Raw genomic sequence first — 16,151 nt, forward strand, 5'->3', positions numbered from 1 at the left:
AGTACATGTATCAATTATACTTAGCTACAGGCCCTTGCAGTTACGGATGGACTATTGCAGTTACGCTGCTATGACAGATGACTTTTCAAGTCGAAGTCAGACTCAGTGTTCACTTCAAGATGCTACCTGCTTAGATTGTAGCTCAGACACTTATGATTCTCCACTGTAGTAATGCAGCACCGTGAACACTCATCTTGGCAATACACCTTTCAAAAGCACGCATTGACTTCTCATTAGCCGAATCCTTCTAGAACCGCGTGGTCTATAATTATTAATAATTATTATTAAGCTCTCCCAAAAGCCTTGGAGAAGATCAAAATTGTCGCGGTGCCCAAACAAGCCTTGTGACCACCTCTCAATTGGCTGGCCTGCAGGGTAAAGCGCCTTTGTGAAACGACATAATATCGCTCGTCAGGGCCTCCGACATATCAGCCTAACTGTCTTGGTCACGATATTATGTACCGTATGTGGCCAAGTTGGTAAGTATTCAGCGTTTGTGGGGTGAATTGAATAAGAAAACTCGCAGCTTTGCTGTAGGGCATTATTATCTGGCATTACTAAATGATCATGGCGAGGCCATCATGATTGGCCGTTACGGCACATGTAGACATCAATACATTAGGCATCACGTTTACGTTTGTCAGGGAATTGTCGGCAAAGCACTTGGACGAACGAGACAAACAGAGCTAACGACGCCAGCCTTGGTTGTGTCAGCTAATAGCAGGGTGCGGTCATATCTACACCAGCAAAGGCGTACAGACGGCGAAATAGACTTGCTTGAGACTACTACATACAGCCTTGAATGACGGTTGCCTACGTAACACCTAGTTGAGTTCTTAGCCGATAGAATGAACCGCCCAAAAAGAAAAAAGAATTGGAAAAAAAAAATTACTTAGCCCAAGTTCTATACAGGCTCTGTTTATTGAATTGGGCGCTGATGGCTCCAAAGTTGTTGGCCTCCCACCGATCTGAGTAACGGGTGCGTGTGTGAAGTCATAGGTAGTCAAAGTCGTATTTCCTGCGCATAATACAGGCCTCGTCCCCCGCTCGTCATCGGCTTGCGTCTTCACCTTCGACATCTTTACGAACATCTCAAGATCGTCTGTCGAATCGTCCCAAATATTAGCCAAAACGAGGGCCTATACTTTGTCCCAATCTGGAGACGCCTCAGCTGTTGACGCCTCGGGCTGTCTATACGCCCTTGAGCTGGGATCAAGCCCACCCACCGCGCGTACCAGCCGCCATCAATCGAAACCGACTTACTTGCCCACTATTACCTAGCAGCATTGTTTACCTAGTCATACGATTTCAAAGCAATCCAGGCTATCCATATTCCCTGGTTCGCACGAATCGATCCGTCTGATAGGCCACATGAGCTTGCACGCCCTAAGGCTGTTACCCCGCAACAAGCTCTAGGGACGCCTTGTGAAGCATAATTGATATCAATCTCGAGCTAAGGGCCAAATCCCGCCAACGGCCCTATTTGCTCTTTCGGGCAACTTTTTTAGACAAACAGGCCAATACCGCCTTTTCCCTTTCCGTTTTGATTGCGTCTGGGACACACGTCAGGCTGCCATCCTGGAGCCTGTGGCTTCGTAGAGGTGGTTGTTGCCTGAGTCACACCCGATCCGCAGCTGCGGGAGCGCCAAAGCACCGTCTCATGTGGCGCACTCCGGCATGCATGTTAGCGGCAGATGGCCTGGCATCTGGGAATGGAAATGGCCCTGGTCTTTGGCCTGGCCCGGCCTCGGGTCCGGCTCCGGGCGCGGTTCCCAGGGCCCTGTCGACGATGCGTGGTTCGTCTGGGGCTGACGTGACGCCGTCCAGTGTCGACGGCTCTGGCTCAGGCTCGGGCTCTGATTCGGACTCTGCAGGGCGTGGCTCGGGAGACACACCCCTGGACCAGGAGGCGGGTCATAGCATCGAGAAGTGGGCGGGCGTCATTGATGATGCCGGCATTGGCGTGGACGAGGCTCTTGTGCCTGGGGCTGATATTAGAGACGCCTCGTCCACCCAGCAGGTTCTGGACTCGGGAAGCCAGGCAGAAACTCCAAGTGGCAATGGAGAGCAAGCAATAATGGCGTCGAGGGCGTACCAGCTTGAGATGCTCGAGCAGAGCCTGAGGCAGAATGTGATTGTTGCTGTAAGTGTGATATCTTTTTATACTTACATCAACTTTTTATAGTGTTTTAGGAAAAAGTAAAGTTGTCTGACTAATGGATGTAGATGGACACGGGGAGTGGCAAGACTCAAGTGTAAGTCGAAGTAGACTTGTCCACCACTATATGCTGACTTTGCCTTGTACCAGGGCTGTACTTCGTATCAAGGGAGAATTGGAGAGATGCGACCCAAAAAAGGTGAGCTGCCAATGGCTTCATGCTGGAATGAAAGGAATACAGACGCTGATAAGACAACCTCTAGATTATTTGGTTTATCACGCCGACTGTGTATTTGAGTGCACAGCAGCATACAGTTCTGAAGCTGCAGATCCCCTCGGTGCCCATGAAAATGCTCGCTGGCAACCGCCATCTACCTGGTTGGGCGCAGGAGACCTGGAATTCTATTCTGGAAAACACTCGAGTTATCATTACAACGCCCCAGATTCTGCTGGATGCTCTCGACCACGCTTACCTTAAGATGGAACACTTGGCGCTGATAGTATTTGATGAAGGTAAGCGTTTTGATCTTTTCCAGAAGCAGCGAAAAAACATGGCAGTTTGATATATATATAGTTTCGAATCGCTGACATGTCGATTCTGATCTAGTCCATAATTGTGTTGGTAAAAACCCTGGCGGCAAGATCATGCAGAATCATTATCATCCATGCTTGTTGGCTGGCAAGAGCGTGCCAGCAATCATGGGCCTGACAGCAACCCCAAGCATCCAATCCGAGGCTACAGATCTCGCAGTCTTGGAGCAGCTGATGGATGCAAGATGCATCTCCCCCACGCTGCACCGAGACGAGCTCCTCAAATGCGTCAAGAGACCCAGTATCCAGCATAAAGTCTACATGCCTGCCGAGGATTACTCCACTCCTGCCATGGCATCTCTGGAGAAGGTCTATGAGGGTCTGGACATTAACGAAGACCCTTTTGTGCAGTCGCTAAGGGAAAACCTGACGGATAGGAACGAACGTTTGTTAGAGAAAACTATAATGAAACAAGACACCTATACGCATATTCAAATGAAGACATTCAAGTCTCAGTCGCAGAGCATATGCAAACAGCTGGGTCCTTGGGCTGCTGACCTTTTCATCTGGAAGAGCATATCGTCTTTTCTCGAGAAGGCTGAAACCGGCGACGAGTTTTTCGACCAGTGGTATCATTGTCGGAACAGTGAAAAGAAGTATCTGGCCGACATTTTTCGTCGAGTCGACGTCAAGCCCCCTCCCAAGGCTCCCCAAGATCTAAACGACATTTCAGACAAAGTCCTCATGCTGTTGGAAGAACTCTTGTCAATCGATGAACCAAGCACAATGGGAATCATCTTTGTTGAGGAGCGCGTCATGGTGAAGATGCTGGCCGAGCTCCTGTCCATCAACCCGGCCATTACGAAGAAATACAAAGTTGGCACCATGGTTGGATCTTCCAACTACTCATCAAAGCGAAGAATCGTGTATGATTTTGGAGACAAGGGCGATCTCAAGGCTCTGCAGAATTTCCGCTCTAGCAAGATTAACCTACTCATTGCAACCTCAGTCTTGGAAGAGGGAATTGACGTCCCTGCCTGCAATCTAGTCATCTGCTTTGACGTCCCAAAGACTTCAAAGTCGTTTATACAGAGGCGCGGACGGGCGCGAATGAAGGACTCGAGGCTGTTGCTTTTCTTTGACGAGAATGACGCTTCCTTGAAGAAATGGGAGGAGAAGGAAGGCGAGATGAACAGACTCTTTGAAGACGAACAGAGAGACATGCAGCAATTGGCGATGATTGAAAAATCTGAGAGCCTAGGCACTATATTTTATATTCACCCGGTGACTGGGGCGAGGCTCGACTTTGACAATGCCAAAGCGCACTTGGAGCACTTTTGCAGGGCGTTATCGCCAGCAGAGTTTGTTGACAGCCGACCAGACTACATCATTCACGAAGAGATGGGTGTGGGTTCTCATGCTTTGACTGCCACTGTTATACTTCCACCGTTCATACCTGTGAATCCGAGGCAGTACAAGAGTGCGTCTGTGTGGCAATCAGAAAAGAATGCTACCAAAGATGCCGCCTTCCAAGCCTACATGGCCCTTAACGACGCCGGGCTTTTAAACGAGAATCTATTGCCATTCAAAGCCGATGAGATTCCCGGTATCGATACCCGAGTGCCTGAGGTGGCTGTTGAGCCCATGATGAAGCCATGGCATCATGTTGCTCCTGCGTGGCGAGAGACTGGCGATAAATGGCTCTACTCTCTCACTTTATCTGAAGAAGATGGCCAGTTGATTGGCGAATATGAGATTTTGCTGCCTGTAAGGCTTGACCAGCCTCTGCCTCTAGACCTGTTCCTAGACAGAGGCCATAAGCTGGAGCTGAGATTCTCTGAAGGAAGGCCAGTGCCGCATGGCCAGGTTGCGTCTTTGCCAGACCATACGTCAGCTCTTCTTGCGCTGCATTTCTGCCACAGGTGGCCCAAAGAGGAACTCCACAACGAAGGACGAGAACACGTGGTGCGAATTTGGGCCAAGAACGACTCGCCCTCAATAGACCAGATTGGTGCAGTTGGATTTGAGCCGTTCGAAGAGGACCATAAAAATGGACAATATTTTATACGAGACAACACCAACTCTCCCTACATCTACAAGGACATGATCGAAAGAAAGCCCCCTATCGATCTGGTGCAGAATGCTTTTTACGGGTTTGAAAAGGCTCCCGAAAAGGGGCCTTATCTCGTGCTCAAGAAGTGGACGCGGAGAACCGATTTCCTGCACCGCTTGCAAGGGAATCCCGAGAAAGAACAAGCTAGCAGCAGGCCTTACTCGCGGGTGTATCCCATGGAGTGGGCAGTGGTTGATACCGTGCCGGCGACGCATGCCATGTTTGGCATGATAATACCCACGATTATTCATGAGCTGGGTGTCATGCTGATGGCTAAGGAGCTGGCCACGACTGTTCTTGAGCCTGTCGGGATATCGGACTGGAGATTGGTGAGAGAGGCTATCTGTGCGCGGAGTGCGAACGAGCCGATGAATTATGAGAGACTGGAATTTATGGGCGATTCTATTCTGAAGCTTTGCACTTGCATACAAGCTGCTGTTACCAGTGAGAAGGCCTCCCAGTTTATTATTTTCTTTCTCTGGCTAATGTGATGTTGCTTAGAACCCGATTGGCCTGAGGGCTACCTTTCTTACTGGAGAGACCGACTGATTTCTAACGTACGGCTATACCGGGCAGCAGTTGAATTTCGACTGCCCAGGTTTCTTGTCACAAAGCCTTTCACAGGTCATAAGTGGCGTCCTTTGTACTTGGAGGATGTCCTACAGGAAGATATCAATGCACCTACGACCGAGAGAAGGCTTTCGACTAAAACACTCGCGGATGTGGTTGAAGCGTTGATTGGTGCTTCATACAGCGAGGGAGGTATTGCCATGGCAGAGAAATGCATTGCCATGTTTCTGCCGGAGATCGTATGGGATGGCATGGTCAAAGGCAGAGAGATTCTCTTCAGTAGGGTGCCGCCAAATGAGCCTCTTCCGCCGATTTTGGAGCCCCTGGAGAGGCTGCTTGGGTATACCTTTCAGCGCAAGGCTCTTTTGACAGAGGCCTTGACGCACGCCTCGTACATGGCGGATAATATGATGGACCATGGCAAGCGATCCCTTGAAAGGTTGGAATTCTTGGGCGATGCTGTTCTTGACCACGTTATCGTGACCAAGGTCTTTGAAGTGACGCCGGAGCTGCCTCATTATACGATGCATACGCTGAAGACGGGCTTGGTGAATGGCGATTTCCTCGCGTTCATGACGATGGAACACGGTTTGAAATCCGTCGAGACTGTTGTGACGGAGGAAGGCAGCGTGGAACACCAAGAAACGCATACCTATCTGTGGCAGTTTATGCGGCACGCGGCGAATTCCATTGGAATCGAGCAATTAACGACGGTGACAAGACACGCAGCCCTAAGGGAAAAGATCCTCGACGCCATGGAGAACGGCACGCACTATCCATGGGCTCTGCTGGCGGCGCTGAACCCGAAGAAGTTTTACTCTGATTTGTTTGAGGCGGTGCTTGGTGCCGTATGGGTCGACTCGGGGTCCATCGAAGCGTGCAGGGCTGTGTGTGCGCAGTTCGGACTGATGAAGTACCTGGAGCGGCTGCTGCGCGATAAAGTACATGTGCAGCATCCAAAGGAGGAGCTGGGCAAATGGGCGAACTCGGAGACGGTGGTGTATGATTTCCATACGGAGGATGTGGTTGAGTTGCCCGGGAATAAGGAGTTCTTTTGCAAGGTTGTGATTGGGGAGAGGGTGGTGGTGGAGGCGAGGGGGGGGATTAACAAGGAGGAGATTAAGACGAAGGCTGCGACGGAGGCGTTGAAGATTTTGGTGGAGGAGAAGAGGAGGAGGGATGAGGCTGAGGCTAGTGGTGATGTTGTGATGGGGGAGGGGGATTGAATGATGGATGGGAGGAATGTTTGATTGATGTTTTGTGGATGAGCTTGTGGTATATTTTGATGATAAAGGAACTGGTCATGATAGTATGGAAATGACATTGAAGAAGGGACTTTGTTTTAGGATATAAAAGGGGATTGTAGATGACAGTGGTCTGTCGTCTTTATGCTAGGTTGGTTGACTAGATAGATACATTTCATTTCAAGAGCGATGCTCACATCTCTTTTTCATTTATATAGAAGGCTAATCAATAAACAGCCTCTTTATTATCTACTGTTCGAGTCTATCTATTCTCTCTTTAACAAAAGAAAAGGCTGTCCAACGTCTTAGTTCTACTATCTAACACCCCAGCTGTACCAGTCCATAAATGAGCGTTATATATAAGGAATCTTAACTGCGATATACATCCCGTAGTAGAAGCAGTAGAAGCAGTAGCTAAGATGCCGGATACCAGAATTAGTGTGCTGGATAACTTCTCGAAAAGTATCAAGCATGCTGCTTCAGCTCTTCTAATATCAAGTCCACCATCCATTCCAGAATCTTGTCCATGTCACCATCCGCTCCCTTCTCACTCGGCACCCGAATGGCCTCTCGCTCCAGCACATCAGCCTTATACTCACCCTCCACATCCCCGCCCTGAAACATCCACGAATGCTCCGCCACGTAGTTTGGCCAGACAATCTTGTCGACGTATCCCGGCGGGTCGGCCCAGAAGCCCTCCAGCGTGACGTATCCGTCGCGGGCCTCACGACGAGCCTTGGCCTTTGCGTAAGAGGCGCGCAAAAAGATTTTGATGTCGAGATGGGGCTGGATGGCGGCCATGGAGGGCGGGTAGAGGAGGAAGCCGTCCAGGATGCAGAGATTCAGGGCGGAGGTGGTTAGGGGGTGGGTTGAGGGGAGGAGGGAGGAGACTTTGGATTTGAGGGCTGAGATTGTGGTGGAGGGGACGGGGCATTTGCCGACGGAGTTTTGGTCTTCTTTGGAGTCGAGAGCTGGCTGAGAGTGAGAAGTTGGTTAGTTGGTACTTGTTATTAACATGAGTCCCCGAGGAGGAGATGAGTTGTGTCATACGGGAAAAGAGGCATGTTGGCGGATATAAGAGAGGGCCTCGGCCATGGCAGGGACGTCTATAGATTCTGCGCAGTCCCAGTCAAGAAGGCCATCCTTCATGGGGAGTCTGGAGTCGCTAGTAAGCATATATATATACATACAAGTGATGAGGAGATATGAGAGCTGAAGTTTGAGTGAAAATAGAAGCCATATTCACTCAACACACAACACAATGGAGGGGGTGAGTCTCACTCAGTCTCGGGCCTGTAAAAATCATCTTCGTGCAGGATAAACGTGCTGGGGAAGATGTCGCGCAGCAGCCGGGCGAGCGTTGTCTTGCCGCTGGAAGAGCAGCCTGAAAGGGCCACTATGAGGGCCTTTTTATCTGCCATGGTGGTGGTGAGCGAAAGAATGGCGTTGCGGATTCAAGGCGATTTATAAAGAGACTTGGAGGATTCGCGGATTCACATGAATGTAGAGCACGCGGTCTTTAGTGCTGGATTAGCGGCCGGAGGTGGGGTTGGAGGGGTCTTCCAGGGCGGGCAGGTCGCCGTGTTCCGGTGGAAGAGCGCTGTGGCTAGTGGCGCCTTTTTTCTTTTCTTCCGCCCGAGACTTGAAACTTGCATGTCCCGTATCGCTTGCAACTCCTGAGCATCACCGCTTGAGACTCTGCCTCTCATCTTCTCCCGCGTCTTCCACACCAAACCCACCATTAGATCATACGACAAACCTGCTCTCGCCGTATCCAGCAGTCAATTGTTCGCCCTCGTTTCTACCCCGCCATGGCTTCCCCCGACCAGCAAACGCAGACGGGCATGATGCTCACCACCGCCCTCGCCAGCGTCGTCACGGGCTACGTGTTTGGCATTTACACCGCTAGAGGATACCTCATCTCTCCAGCTCTGGCGGAAGAACGACGAAAGTACCACAACGATCCTGTAGAGAGCGAGGAGAGCGACGTGGATGAGGACGACGCCACACTGGACCATGCACCGAACTGGGCCAACGGGCTGGACGCCGACGTGAGACAGGGGCTCAAGTTTAGAGATTCGGGAGTGGCGGAGAAGAGGAGCTTGATGGAGGATACCAGCGAGGAGTGTAAGCTGGTGCTGGTTGTGAGGACAGATCTGGGCATGACCAAAGGTATGGTTTTCTGTTCTCTTGTTCTGCCTCTCTTTGCTTGGTGGACTCTTTAACTTACTCGCTCGTTCTATCACAGGCAAAATCGCTGCTCAGTGCTCTCACGCCACGCTCGCCTGCTACAAGGCCCTTGCCCGCGCCGACCCGGCATCCCCCGAACGCAAGTTGCTCGCCCGCTGGGAGCGCTTCGGCCAGGCCAAGATCGCCGTTCAAGTCAAGAGCCAGGCCGAAATGCTGGAGCTGCGAGGCAAGGCTCGCGCAATGGGGCTCACGGCCGAGGTGATCCAGGACGCGGGCCGGACGCAGATCGAGGCTGGCAGCATGACGGTGCTGGGCGTTGGACCGGCGCCGAAGAGCTTGGTGGACAAGGTTACGGGAGGGCTGAAGCTGTTGTAAGACGCTGTAAAGATATATATACACACGGGATATTATTGCATATGGTTTTGATTTTTATGGACTGAAAAAGAAGACTTGCGGGCATTGCTGCATCAACGGCGTCTAGGCGACAGACAGGCTGCTAAGCATTTTTTAAGCCACGGTAGGATGCTATGAGCTTCTATGTATGTATTGGTTTACACGAGACGAAAAAGGGTATATTAGGAACAGAAGAAAAAGAATACAGTGTTTGACGATTTCACGACAAGACATCTCTCTCCATCAGCGCATATGGTCACCAACTGCACATCCATTTCTTTCGTCTATGATGCTATGGGTATTAGTATATACTACGTTTTGATATGTACCAACTGCTATTACTCCTTCTTTGCAAAGCGCGATAGCGCCGGCCCCAGATCCTCCTCTACCTCTTGTCGCTTCTTGTCGTTCTTCTTTTGCTGCTCTTTCCACAGCTCGTCCACCCGCATCCTCTTCTCGTCGATGATGTTCCTCTTGCGCTGCTTGCGCAGGTACTTTTTCAACGCGCCATTCTTTCCTCTGGCGCGGTTGCGAATCTCCTCGGCAATGTCCGCAGGCTTGGCATCCAGGTCCTTCTCGGCCTTGCGCTGCGCGTCGGACCGCAGATCGATGTTGCCGATAAAGTTGGGGTCCAGGGCAATCATCTCGGGCGACAGCTTATTGAGCAGGCCGCGGACCTCGGTCTCCTGTCGCTGCTTGTTCGTCTCGAAGGGGTTGGCCTCGAAGGCGTCGAAGTTGGCCTCTCCGGCGCCGGGGACGATGACCGAGGAGAATCCCTTGTCGTGGCTTATGCCGAGGACATCTTCAAAGGGGCACCACTGGACGCGCTCGACGGTCTTGCCCTCACGGCCCCATTTCATGTAGGGGTGCGTTACTCGTTCCTGGGTGGCGGCGTTCTTGTCGAAGAGGCCCTTCCAGATGGTCGTGGATGTGCCCCAGCCGACGGCTGTGAGGCCGGTATCTGAGATGGCGACAGAAGACGCCGGGGTGTATGTCGAGTAGGTGTTGACTTCCTTGAACATTCGAATGTCCCAGACGGCCATTTTGGCGTCTTGTCCTGCTGAGACCATGTATCGGCCCTCTCGATCGACCGCAAGGGATCGCACGGGGCCTCGGTGTGCTAATAGCTTGACGACTGGCTCGGCGGAGTTTGGTGACCAGAGGGTTACTGTGCCGTTTTGATGTCCGGCATGGATGATGGCGTTGTAAGGGTTGTGAGTTAATGAGCAAGGGGGACCAAGTCTTGATGGGATTTCGGCGACGACCTGACCGGTTGAGGTGTCTTGGTACTTGAGAACGCCTCCGGTGTTCTAAAATTGTGTGGTTAGTTGGAAATGCCATTTCGCAACTGAAAGAAAAAGGGAAAACTCATACCATTGTAGCCAAGAGGAAGTGGTATGGGAGAAACTCCATGTGTGTGACTTCGGAGTGTTTCCGCAGGCAATGTAATTCGACGCCATTGCGGTCGTATATGTAGACGTATTTCTTCTGCGCCACCGCAAAGAATTGGTTGTTATGCAGCCACTTGACATCCCGGATCGTCTCTCCCAGTTGAATCTCGCATCCGAGCTTGCCTTCTCGCCAGTCCATGGTCGCGACGTGGCCCTTTCGCCCGCCGAGCAGCAGCTCTCGTCCGTTCCTCGAGTAGTCACATAGATATGGACCCAGTTGATCTAGGTTGAGCTCGAATCGCTTCTTCGCCGTCTCGATCGCAACATTGGCCACAATTTCGTCTTGTCGGACCTTGTATGTTCGTTCCAGCTCTCCTTCGGCCTCGAGGAATCCGGATTCGTTTTCCAGCAAGATCTCGGCATCCTTGGCTTTGAGGGCTGCATTCTGATATTTGTTCTCCAGCTCTTTCAAATTCCTTCTGAGTTTCTTGTCTTTGATCTGTTTGGTGTTGATCTGCTTTCCTCGGCCATAGGCCTGGTTGGCTTCCCTTATCCGCCGGGCCTTTTCTCTCTCTGCGCGAGTGGCTATGTCTGTTCGTCGCTCTTTGGTGACAATTGCATCATCCTTGCGGGCCGTGGGAGGCCGCGCGACGGCTGTTGGAGCACCCATTGTGCTGGTGTGACCTTTGGGCGATTTCCGTGATCAAACTAGAGAAATCAAGACGTCGGGTCCTGGGCTATGAAGGTCGCAGACAAAATTTCCAGCGCCCAGACTTTGTCGCGGCCTATCGCAGTGCTGCTATTGGCAGAGCAAGAATACGCTAGCCCACCGCGGTTATCGATAGCGAGCCACAACAAAAAATTCTCGATAACCAAGAAAACCCCACCATCGAGATAATCGATTCTGCATTTTGTCTTGCGCTTCGTATAGGCTAATCTTGCGAAACCTTGAAAGATTCGCATTAGAGTAAAAAATTGCCGAAAAATTACTTGCTATCTGGCATTTCGCAGCATAACAAACTGGCATCGCTACCGTTTCGGTTCAAGGCTGGGGGCGACGCAAACATGTCCGCCGTGGCGCATCATCATCGGCCCACGACAAAAGTCACCAACAAGCCATTCAAGTCCAAGGCTGCTTCCAAGCATGAGTTGAGGGATCGCGCAAAAGGTGCGGATACCTGATTGCGTGGAATTGAACTTTATTTCTTTCTTGCCTTGGCTACTTTCTCCCATATGTTGCACACAGCCCTAACATTGCATTCCACAGGCCGAGTCCCAAACGAAAAAGGATCGCGCAAAACTCCCCACCAACAAGTCATGTCTAAATTCGACCGACGAAACCAGGCGAAGCAGAATCGCCTCACGAAGCACAGAGAGCATCTGAAGGAGACGTCGGTTTTCTCTGGGAAAGATGCAGCCCCGAGGATTGCTGCCGTCATTCCTCTTTGCGCTGATGGCGACGCCAAGGCAGCCATTCAGTCGCTGAACAGCAGCGTCGATATCGAGACCGATCTCAGCAGCAACAACCTCCAGGTGACAGTCGACCGTTTCAAGCAGAAGCTGCAATATGTTGCCCTCACAAGGGACCTTAACGCTTGCTTGGATGCCGCCAGCGCAGCCGATTTCGTCATTATTGTTCTATCTGCCTCCGTCGAGGTTGACGCATTGGGAGAGCTGATTCTTCGAAGCGTCGAGAGCCAAGGCTTGTCGACGCTGTTCACGATGGTACAAGGGCTTGATAAAATTGAACCAGCAAAGCAGAGACCTGGTGTCATGACCTCGCTTAAATCCTTCATTACTCACTTCCACCCCGAGCAAGAGAAGCTATATAGCATCGATAACAGGCAGGACTGTGCCAACCTTGTGCGATCCCTCTGCAGCACAACCCCCAAGGGCATCAGGTGGAGAGATGAGAGGAGCTGGATGCTGGCGGAGAGCGTCAAGTTTGCATCGAACGACTCAGAATCTACAATTATCACCGGTGTGGTTAGGGGTAAAGGGCTGAAGGCGGATCGACTGATACAGGTCGGCGACTGGGGCACATATCAGATCGAAAAAATTGTCGCCGCCCCTCTACCGAAGCACATCAAGAAGAAAGGAGAAACGACGGTTGAGACTGAGGAAGAAAAGGTTTTGGAAGAGCCCTCTGAGGATCGAGATGGTCTGGATCAACTCGCGCCTGAGGACGTTATGATGGATGCAGAAGATGACGCCGCCATGTCTGTGGCGCCATCAGAGAAGAAGGGTGTCTTGCTAGACGAGCATCATTACTTTTCGGATGAGGAGGACGAAGCGACAGCTGGAACGAAGAAAGTACCCAAGGGAACCTCAAAATACCAGTCCGCTTGGTATCTGGATGATGTGTCGGACTCCGGCTCTGATATGGAAGATATGGAGATGGATGACGAAAACGCTGAAGAGGAGGAAATCGGTCCTGAGGATGGTATGGAAGGCTTTGCCCAGCCTGAGCCCACAGAAGCCGCTGCTTCGGAATATCCCCAGTCTGAGATGATGGAGCCCGATGAGGATGAGGATGCTGTTCAGTTGGAGCAGTACCGAGCACGGAAGCGTGATGAGGCTGAAGACGACAGAGAGTTCCCTGATGAAGTTGAACTTCACCCTAATGTTCTGGCCAGAGAGAGGTTGGCTCGATACCGTGGTCTGAAGAGTCTCCGAACTTCACCGTGGCAGGAAGATGAGGATCGAGCTCACGAACCAGAGGAATGGCGTCGATTGCTGCAGATTCCTGACTACAACTCTTCGCGATCAAGAGCGACCCGTGAGGCTTTGGTTGGTGGTGTGCAGCCCGGAACTCGCGTTCATGTCTATGTCAAGGGCATCCCAGCCGCCGCAGCGCAGTCCTACAACCCCAACTCCCCAGTCACATTAGTTTCCTTACTCCGTCATGAGAACAAGAAGACTGTGGTCAACTATCTAATCAACCTCAGCTCTGATTATACTGCTTCGATCAAGGCCAAGGAGGAGCTGATTGTCCAGTGCGGCCCTCGAAGAATGGTTATCAAGCCTCTCTTCTCACAGTCTGGCTCGACGCCAAACGACGTACACAAGTATTGCCGATACTTACACCCTGGCCAATCGGCCATTGCCACATTCATGGGACCTGTTACGTGGGGCGCTGTTCCTGTCTTATTCTTCAAGCGGACAGTTGCGGGTGCAGATGTTGAGGGTGAGGGCACATCAAACGCCGGCCTGAAGTTGGTTGCGACAGGCACAGCTCTGCCTCCTTCAACATCTCGCGTTGTTGCCAAGCGCGTCATTCTCGCCGGTCACCCATACCATATTCACAAGAAGATTGTCACCGTTCGATACATGTTCTTCAACCGTGAGGACGTGGAGTGGTTCAAGGCTATGCCCCTGTGGACCAAGCGCGGACGAAGCGGCTTTATCAAGGAGCCTCTGGGTACTCATGGTTACTTCAAGGCGACGTTTGACGGACGCATCAACCCTCAGGACTCTGTGGCAATTAGCTTGTACAAGAGAGTTTGGCCGAGACATGCGGTTCCTGTTACTGGATCGTTGTTGGCAGCCGGTGCTGTTGTTGCTGAACAGGTGCAAGAGCTGGATGGAGATACCATGATGGAGTAATGGAACCGTTGCAGAAGACATGATGGCATATTCTAGAGCTTATGATTATTATGAAGGTTTTCTCTCTGATTATACATTATTATTTGTGTGCCCTACTCTTTGAAAAGGGAATTCTTTGATGTGTAGTTTGAGGCTGCAATTTATGAGCCTTTGAAGAAGCCGACTGCTATTTCTGACGATTCCATTTCATACTTGATAAGTGAAGACGCCAGGGTAATCAACGTCCCAAGCTGATCCAACCCTTCGCACCACCTCAACACGTCCTTTGTTATACTTCCATAGTTATCACCAGCGGTTGTGCTGCTGACAAGCTCCTCAGCAGACAACTGCTGCGACAGCTTGTAATCAGACAGAGTGAGGATCTTGTCAGCAGACCTGCCGCGGAGAAAAGCATTGTATCGCTTCTTCCATTCAAACGTGGAGGGGACTTCCCAGAGATCGCGGATACAGGGGAGGGGGGCATTGGCGAATTTTTGGCAGCTGCGGAAGTCTTGCTGGCGAAATCTGATTTCGAGGAATACTTCTACGGTATAGACGAGACATACTGTTCTAATTTGTGGACTGTTAGTGACGGAAATTTGAGAGGGGGAGGGGGGGAGAGAGAATATTGAGTACCTTCGTGTGGCTTCATAAAGAGCCCACGTTTTGCGATCCAGAGGGTTGTCGGGAGTGTCAACGAATGTATTGTACTCCACGGTGTTGTGTACTTTTCGGCAACAATGCTGTGTGATGTTTTGTTGGTCTACTGGCTTTGGAGAGGGTTGATGCAACGATGGGCTTACCATTAATGCAGCGAGAAGAAACCTGACGTCGTTTCTAACTATTGTGGCTGTGTCTTGTGCTTGGAGTAGCATGTACATCGTCATGGCCTGCATGGACTCGAGCGATGTCTCCATATCAAAGGACTCATACTGACATTGCCAACAAGTGGTGATTAGTTCACCAGATCTTTATATGAAGTAGTGTATAAGATGTGTAGTAATACCTCGCTATCCAGTCTGGCAATCTCTTTGTATATCGTCTCCCATATATAAGGACTGCTAGCCGGGGTTCTCTCCAGCCACATGCCTACCAGAGCCGCGCAGATACTTAATGTCTTTCCTAGACACTCGTGCCTTTGTGCTTTTGCACAATTATATGTCGAGCTGTCATCCAGAGCACATTTGCTGTGGATAAAGGGAGGGAGGGAAAGGCCGCTGACCATCAAAGCGGGATAAGCGCTCACCTGGCCAAAGATTGTCTTTGTTGCAAGGATTGCATTTGCAGTGAGGCCGCGGCGGCTGGTGAGCATGCAAGACGAAGAGTCGTGGGCGAGGACGTCTGAATGAGTGCCTGAGGCGTTGATGGGGTCACGAAGGTGAGCGTCGTCGGCCTCTGCAACAGCCGCATCATGACTCATGTTCATGTCGACGTTGCCCATGAATCTCATGACATTTTGACAAGGCTCTATCATGGACGCTATGGTAAATGCTATATCAGCCCCGAGACCGAGATCAGCTTGCATTGTGGCCGTCCAGGTATCAGAAGAGTCCACAGACGGGGCCAGGACCGGCGCATCGGCCTCAGGAGGAGGCGGCTGGGTGGGCATTGCCATGGATTCGCTGAGAGGAGCAACTTCTGGATCCGGAGGAAGACCAAGCTGCGTTGTTCCGTGCTTGGCGGGGACGCTGCGGAAATCCGTAACGCCATCATGCAGGCTCCCGGATCGGCCATTATCGGCAGTACTCATGATCGAGTAAGGGGCCATGCGCGGCATCGTGACGGCGGCGTATTCGCACGAGAAGCCCTTGTCGATGCATCGAGTGCAGCGGGGGAGAGTCAGGCTGCAGCGCGCTTTTGCCTTTCTGCACTGGACGCACGTTTTTTTCCTAGACATGGGCATCTTTGCCTTTTCTTCTACACGATAATATGACGATAATATAAAAAAATAGTGATATCAAAATGTAAGAGATGAG

At 51.3% G+C, this 16,151-nt stretch overlaps 6 protein-coding genes across 6 annotated transcripts; 3 read left to right on the forward strand and 3 right to left on the reverse strand.

The window, feature by feature from the left end:
• Nucleotides 1-1,660: 1,660 nt before the first annotated feature.
• On the forward strand, nt 1,661-6,598 carry TGAM01_v204459 (RNase3 domain-containing protein; the record flags this gene model as incomplete). The annotated part of the gene is made up of 6 exons (XM_024549430.1): nt 1,661-2,143; nt 2,227-2,255; nt 2,309-2,357; nt 2,422-2,671; nt 2,766-5,246; nt 5,304-6,598. 6 exons carry the CDS (start codon nt 1,661-1,663, stop codon nt 6,596-6,598), a joined length of 4,587 nt encoding a protein of 1,528 aa, XP_024405770.1.
• Nucleotides 6,599-7,081: 483 nt separating this feature from the next.
• Nucleotides 7,082-8,037, reverse strand: TGAM01_v204460 (hypothetical protein; the record flags this gene model as incomplete). Its single annotated transcript, XM_018807700.1, has 3 exons — nt 7,082-7,591; nt 7,667-7,772; nt 7,898-8,037. 3 exons carry the CDS (start codon nt 8,035-8,037, stop codon nt 7,082-7,084), a joined length of 756 nt encoding a protein of 251 aa, XP_018659038.1.
• Nucleotides 8,038-8,427: 390 nt separating this feature from the next.
• TGAM01_v204461 (PTH2 family peptidyl-tRNA hydrolase) lies at nt 8,428-9,181 on the forward strand (the record flags this gene model as incomplete). Its single annotated transcript, XM_018807701.1, has 2 exons — nt 8,428-8,788; nt 8,865-9,181. The coding sequence occupies 2 exons, from the start codon at nt 8,428-8,430 to the stop codon at nt 9,179-9,181; spliced, it is 678 nt and encodes a 225-aa protein (XP_018659039.1).
• Nucleotides 9,182-9,537: 356 nt separating this feature from the next.
• On the reverse strand, nt 9,538-11,260 carry TGAM01_v204462 (U3 small nucleolar RNA-associated protein; the record flags this gene model as incomplete). The annotated part of the gene is made up of 2 exons (XM_018807702.1): nt 9,538-10,509; nt 10,574-11,260. The coding sequence occupies 2 exons, from the start codon at nt 11,258-11,260 to the stop codon at nt 9,538-9,540; spliced, it is 1,659 nt and encodes a 552-aa protein (XP_018659040.1).
• A 395-nt stretch (nt 11,261-11,655) lies between these two features.
• TGAM01_v204464 (hypothetical protein) lies at nt 11,656-14,196 on the forward strand (the record flags this gene model as incomplete). Its single annotated transcript, XM_018807703.2, has 2 exons — nt 11,656-11,758; nt 11,858-14,196. The coding sequence occupies 2 exons, from the start codon at nt 11,656-11,658 to the stop codon at nt 14,194-14,196; spliced, it is 2,442 nt and encodes an 813-aa protein (XP_018659041.2).
• A 140-nt stretch (nt 14,197-14,336) lies between these two features.
• On the reverse strand, nt 14,337-16,078 carry TGAM01_v204463 (hypothetical protein; the record flags this gene model as incomplete). The annotated part of the gene is made up of 4 exons (XM_024549431.1): nt 14,337-14,745; nt 14,812-14,918; nt 14,979-15,107; nt 15,182-16,078. The coding sequence occupies 4 exons, from the start codon at nt 16,076-16,078 to the stop codon at nt 14,337-14,339; spliced, it is 1,542 nt and encodes a 513-aa protein (XP_024405771.1).
• Nucleotides 16,079-16,151: the final 73 nt, after the last annotated feature.

This window comes from Trichoderma gamsii, assembly GCF_001481775.2.
Source record: "Trichoderma gamsii strain T6085 chromosome Unknown Scaffold_13.2, whole genome shotgun sequence".
NCBI lineage: Eukaryota > Fungi > Ascomycota > Sordariomycetes > Hypocreales > Hypocreaceae > Trichoderma > Trichoderma gamsii.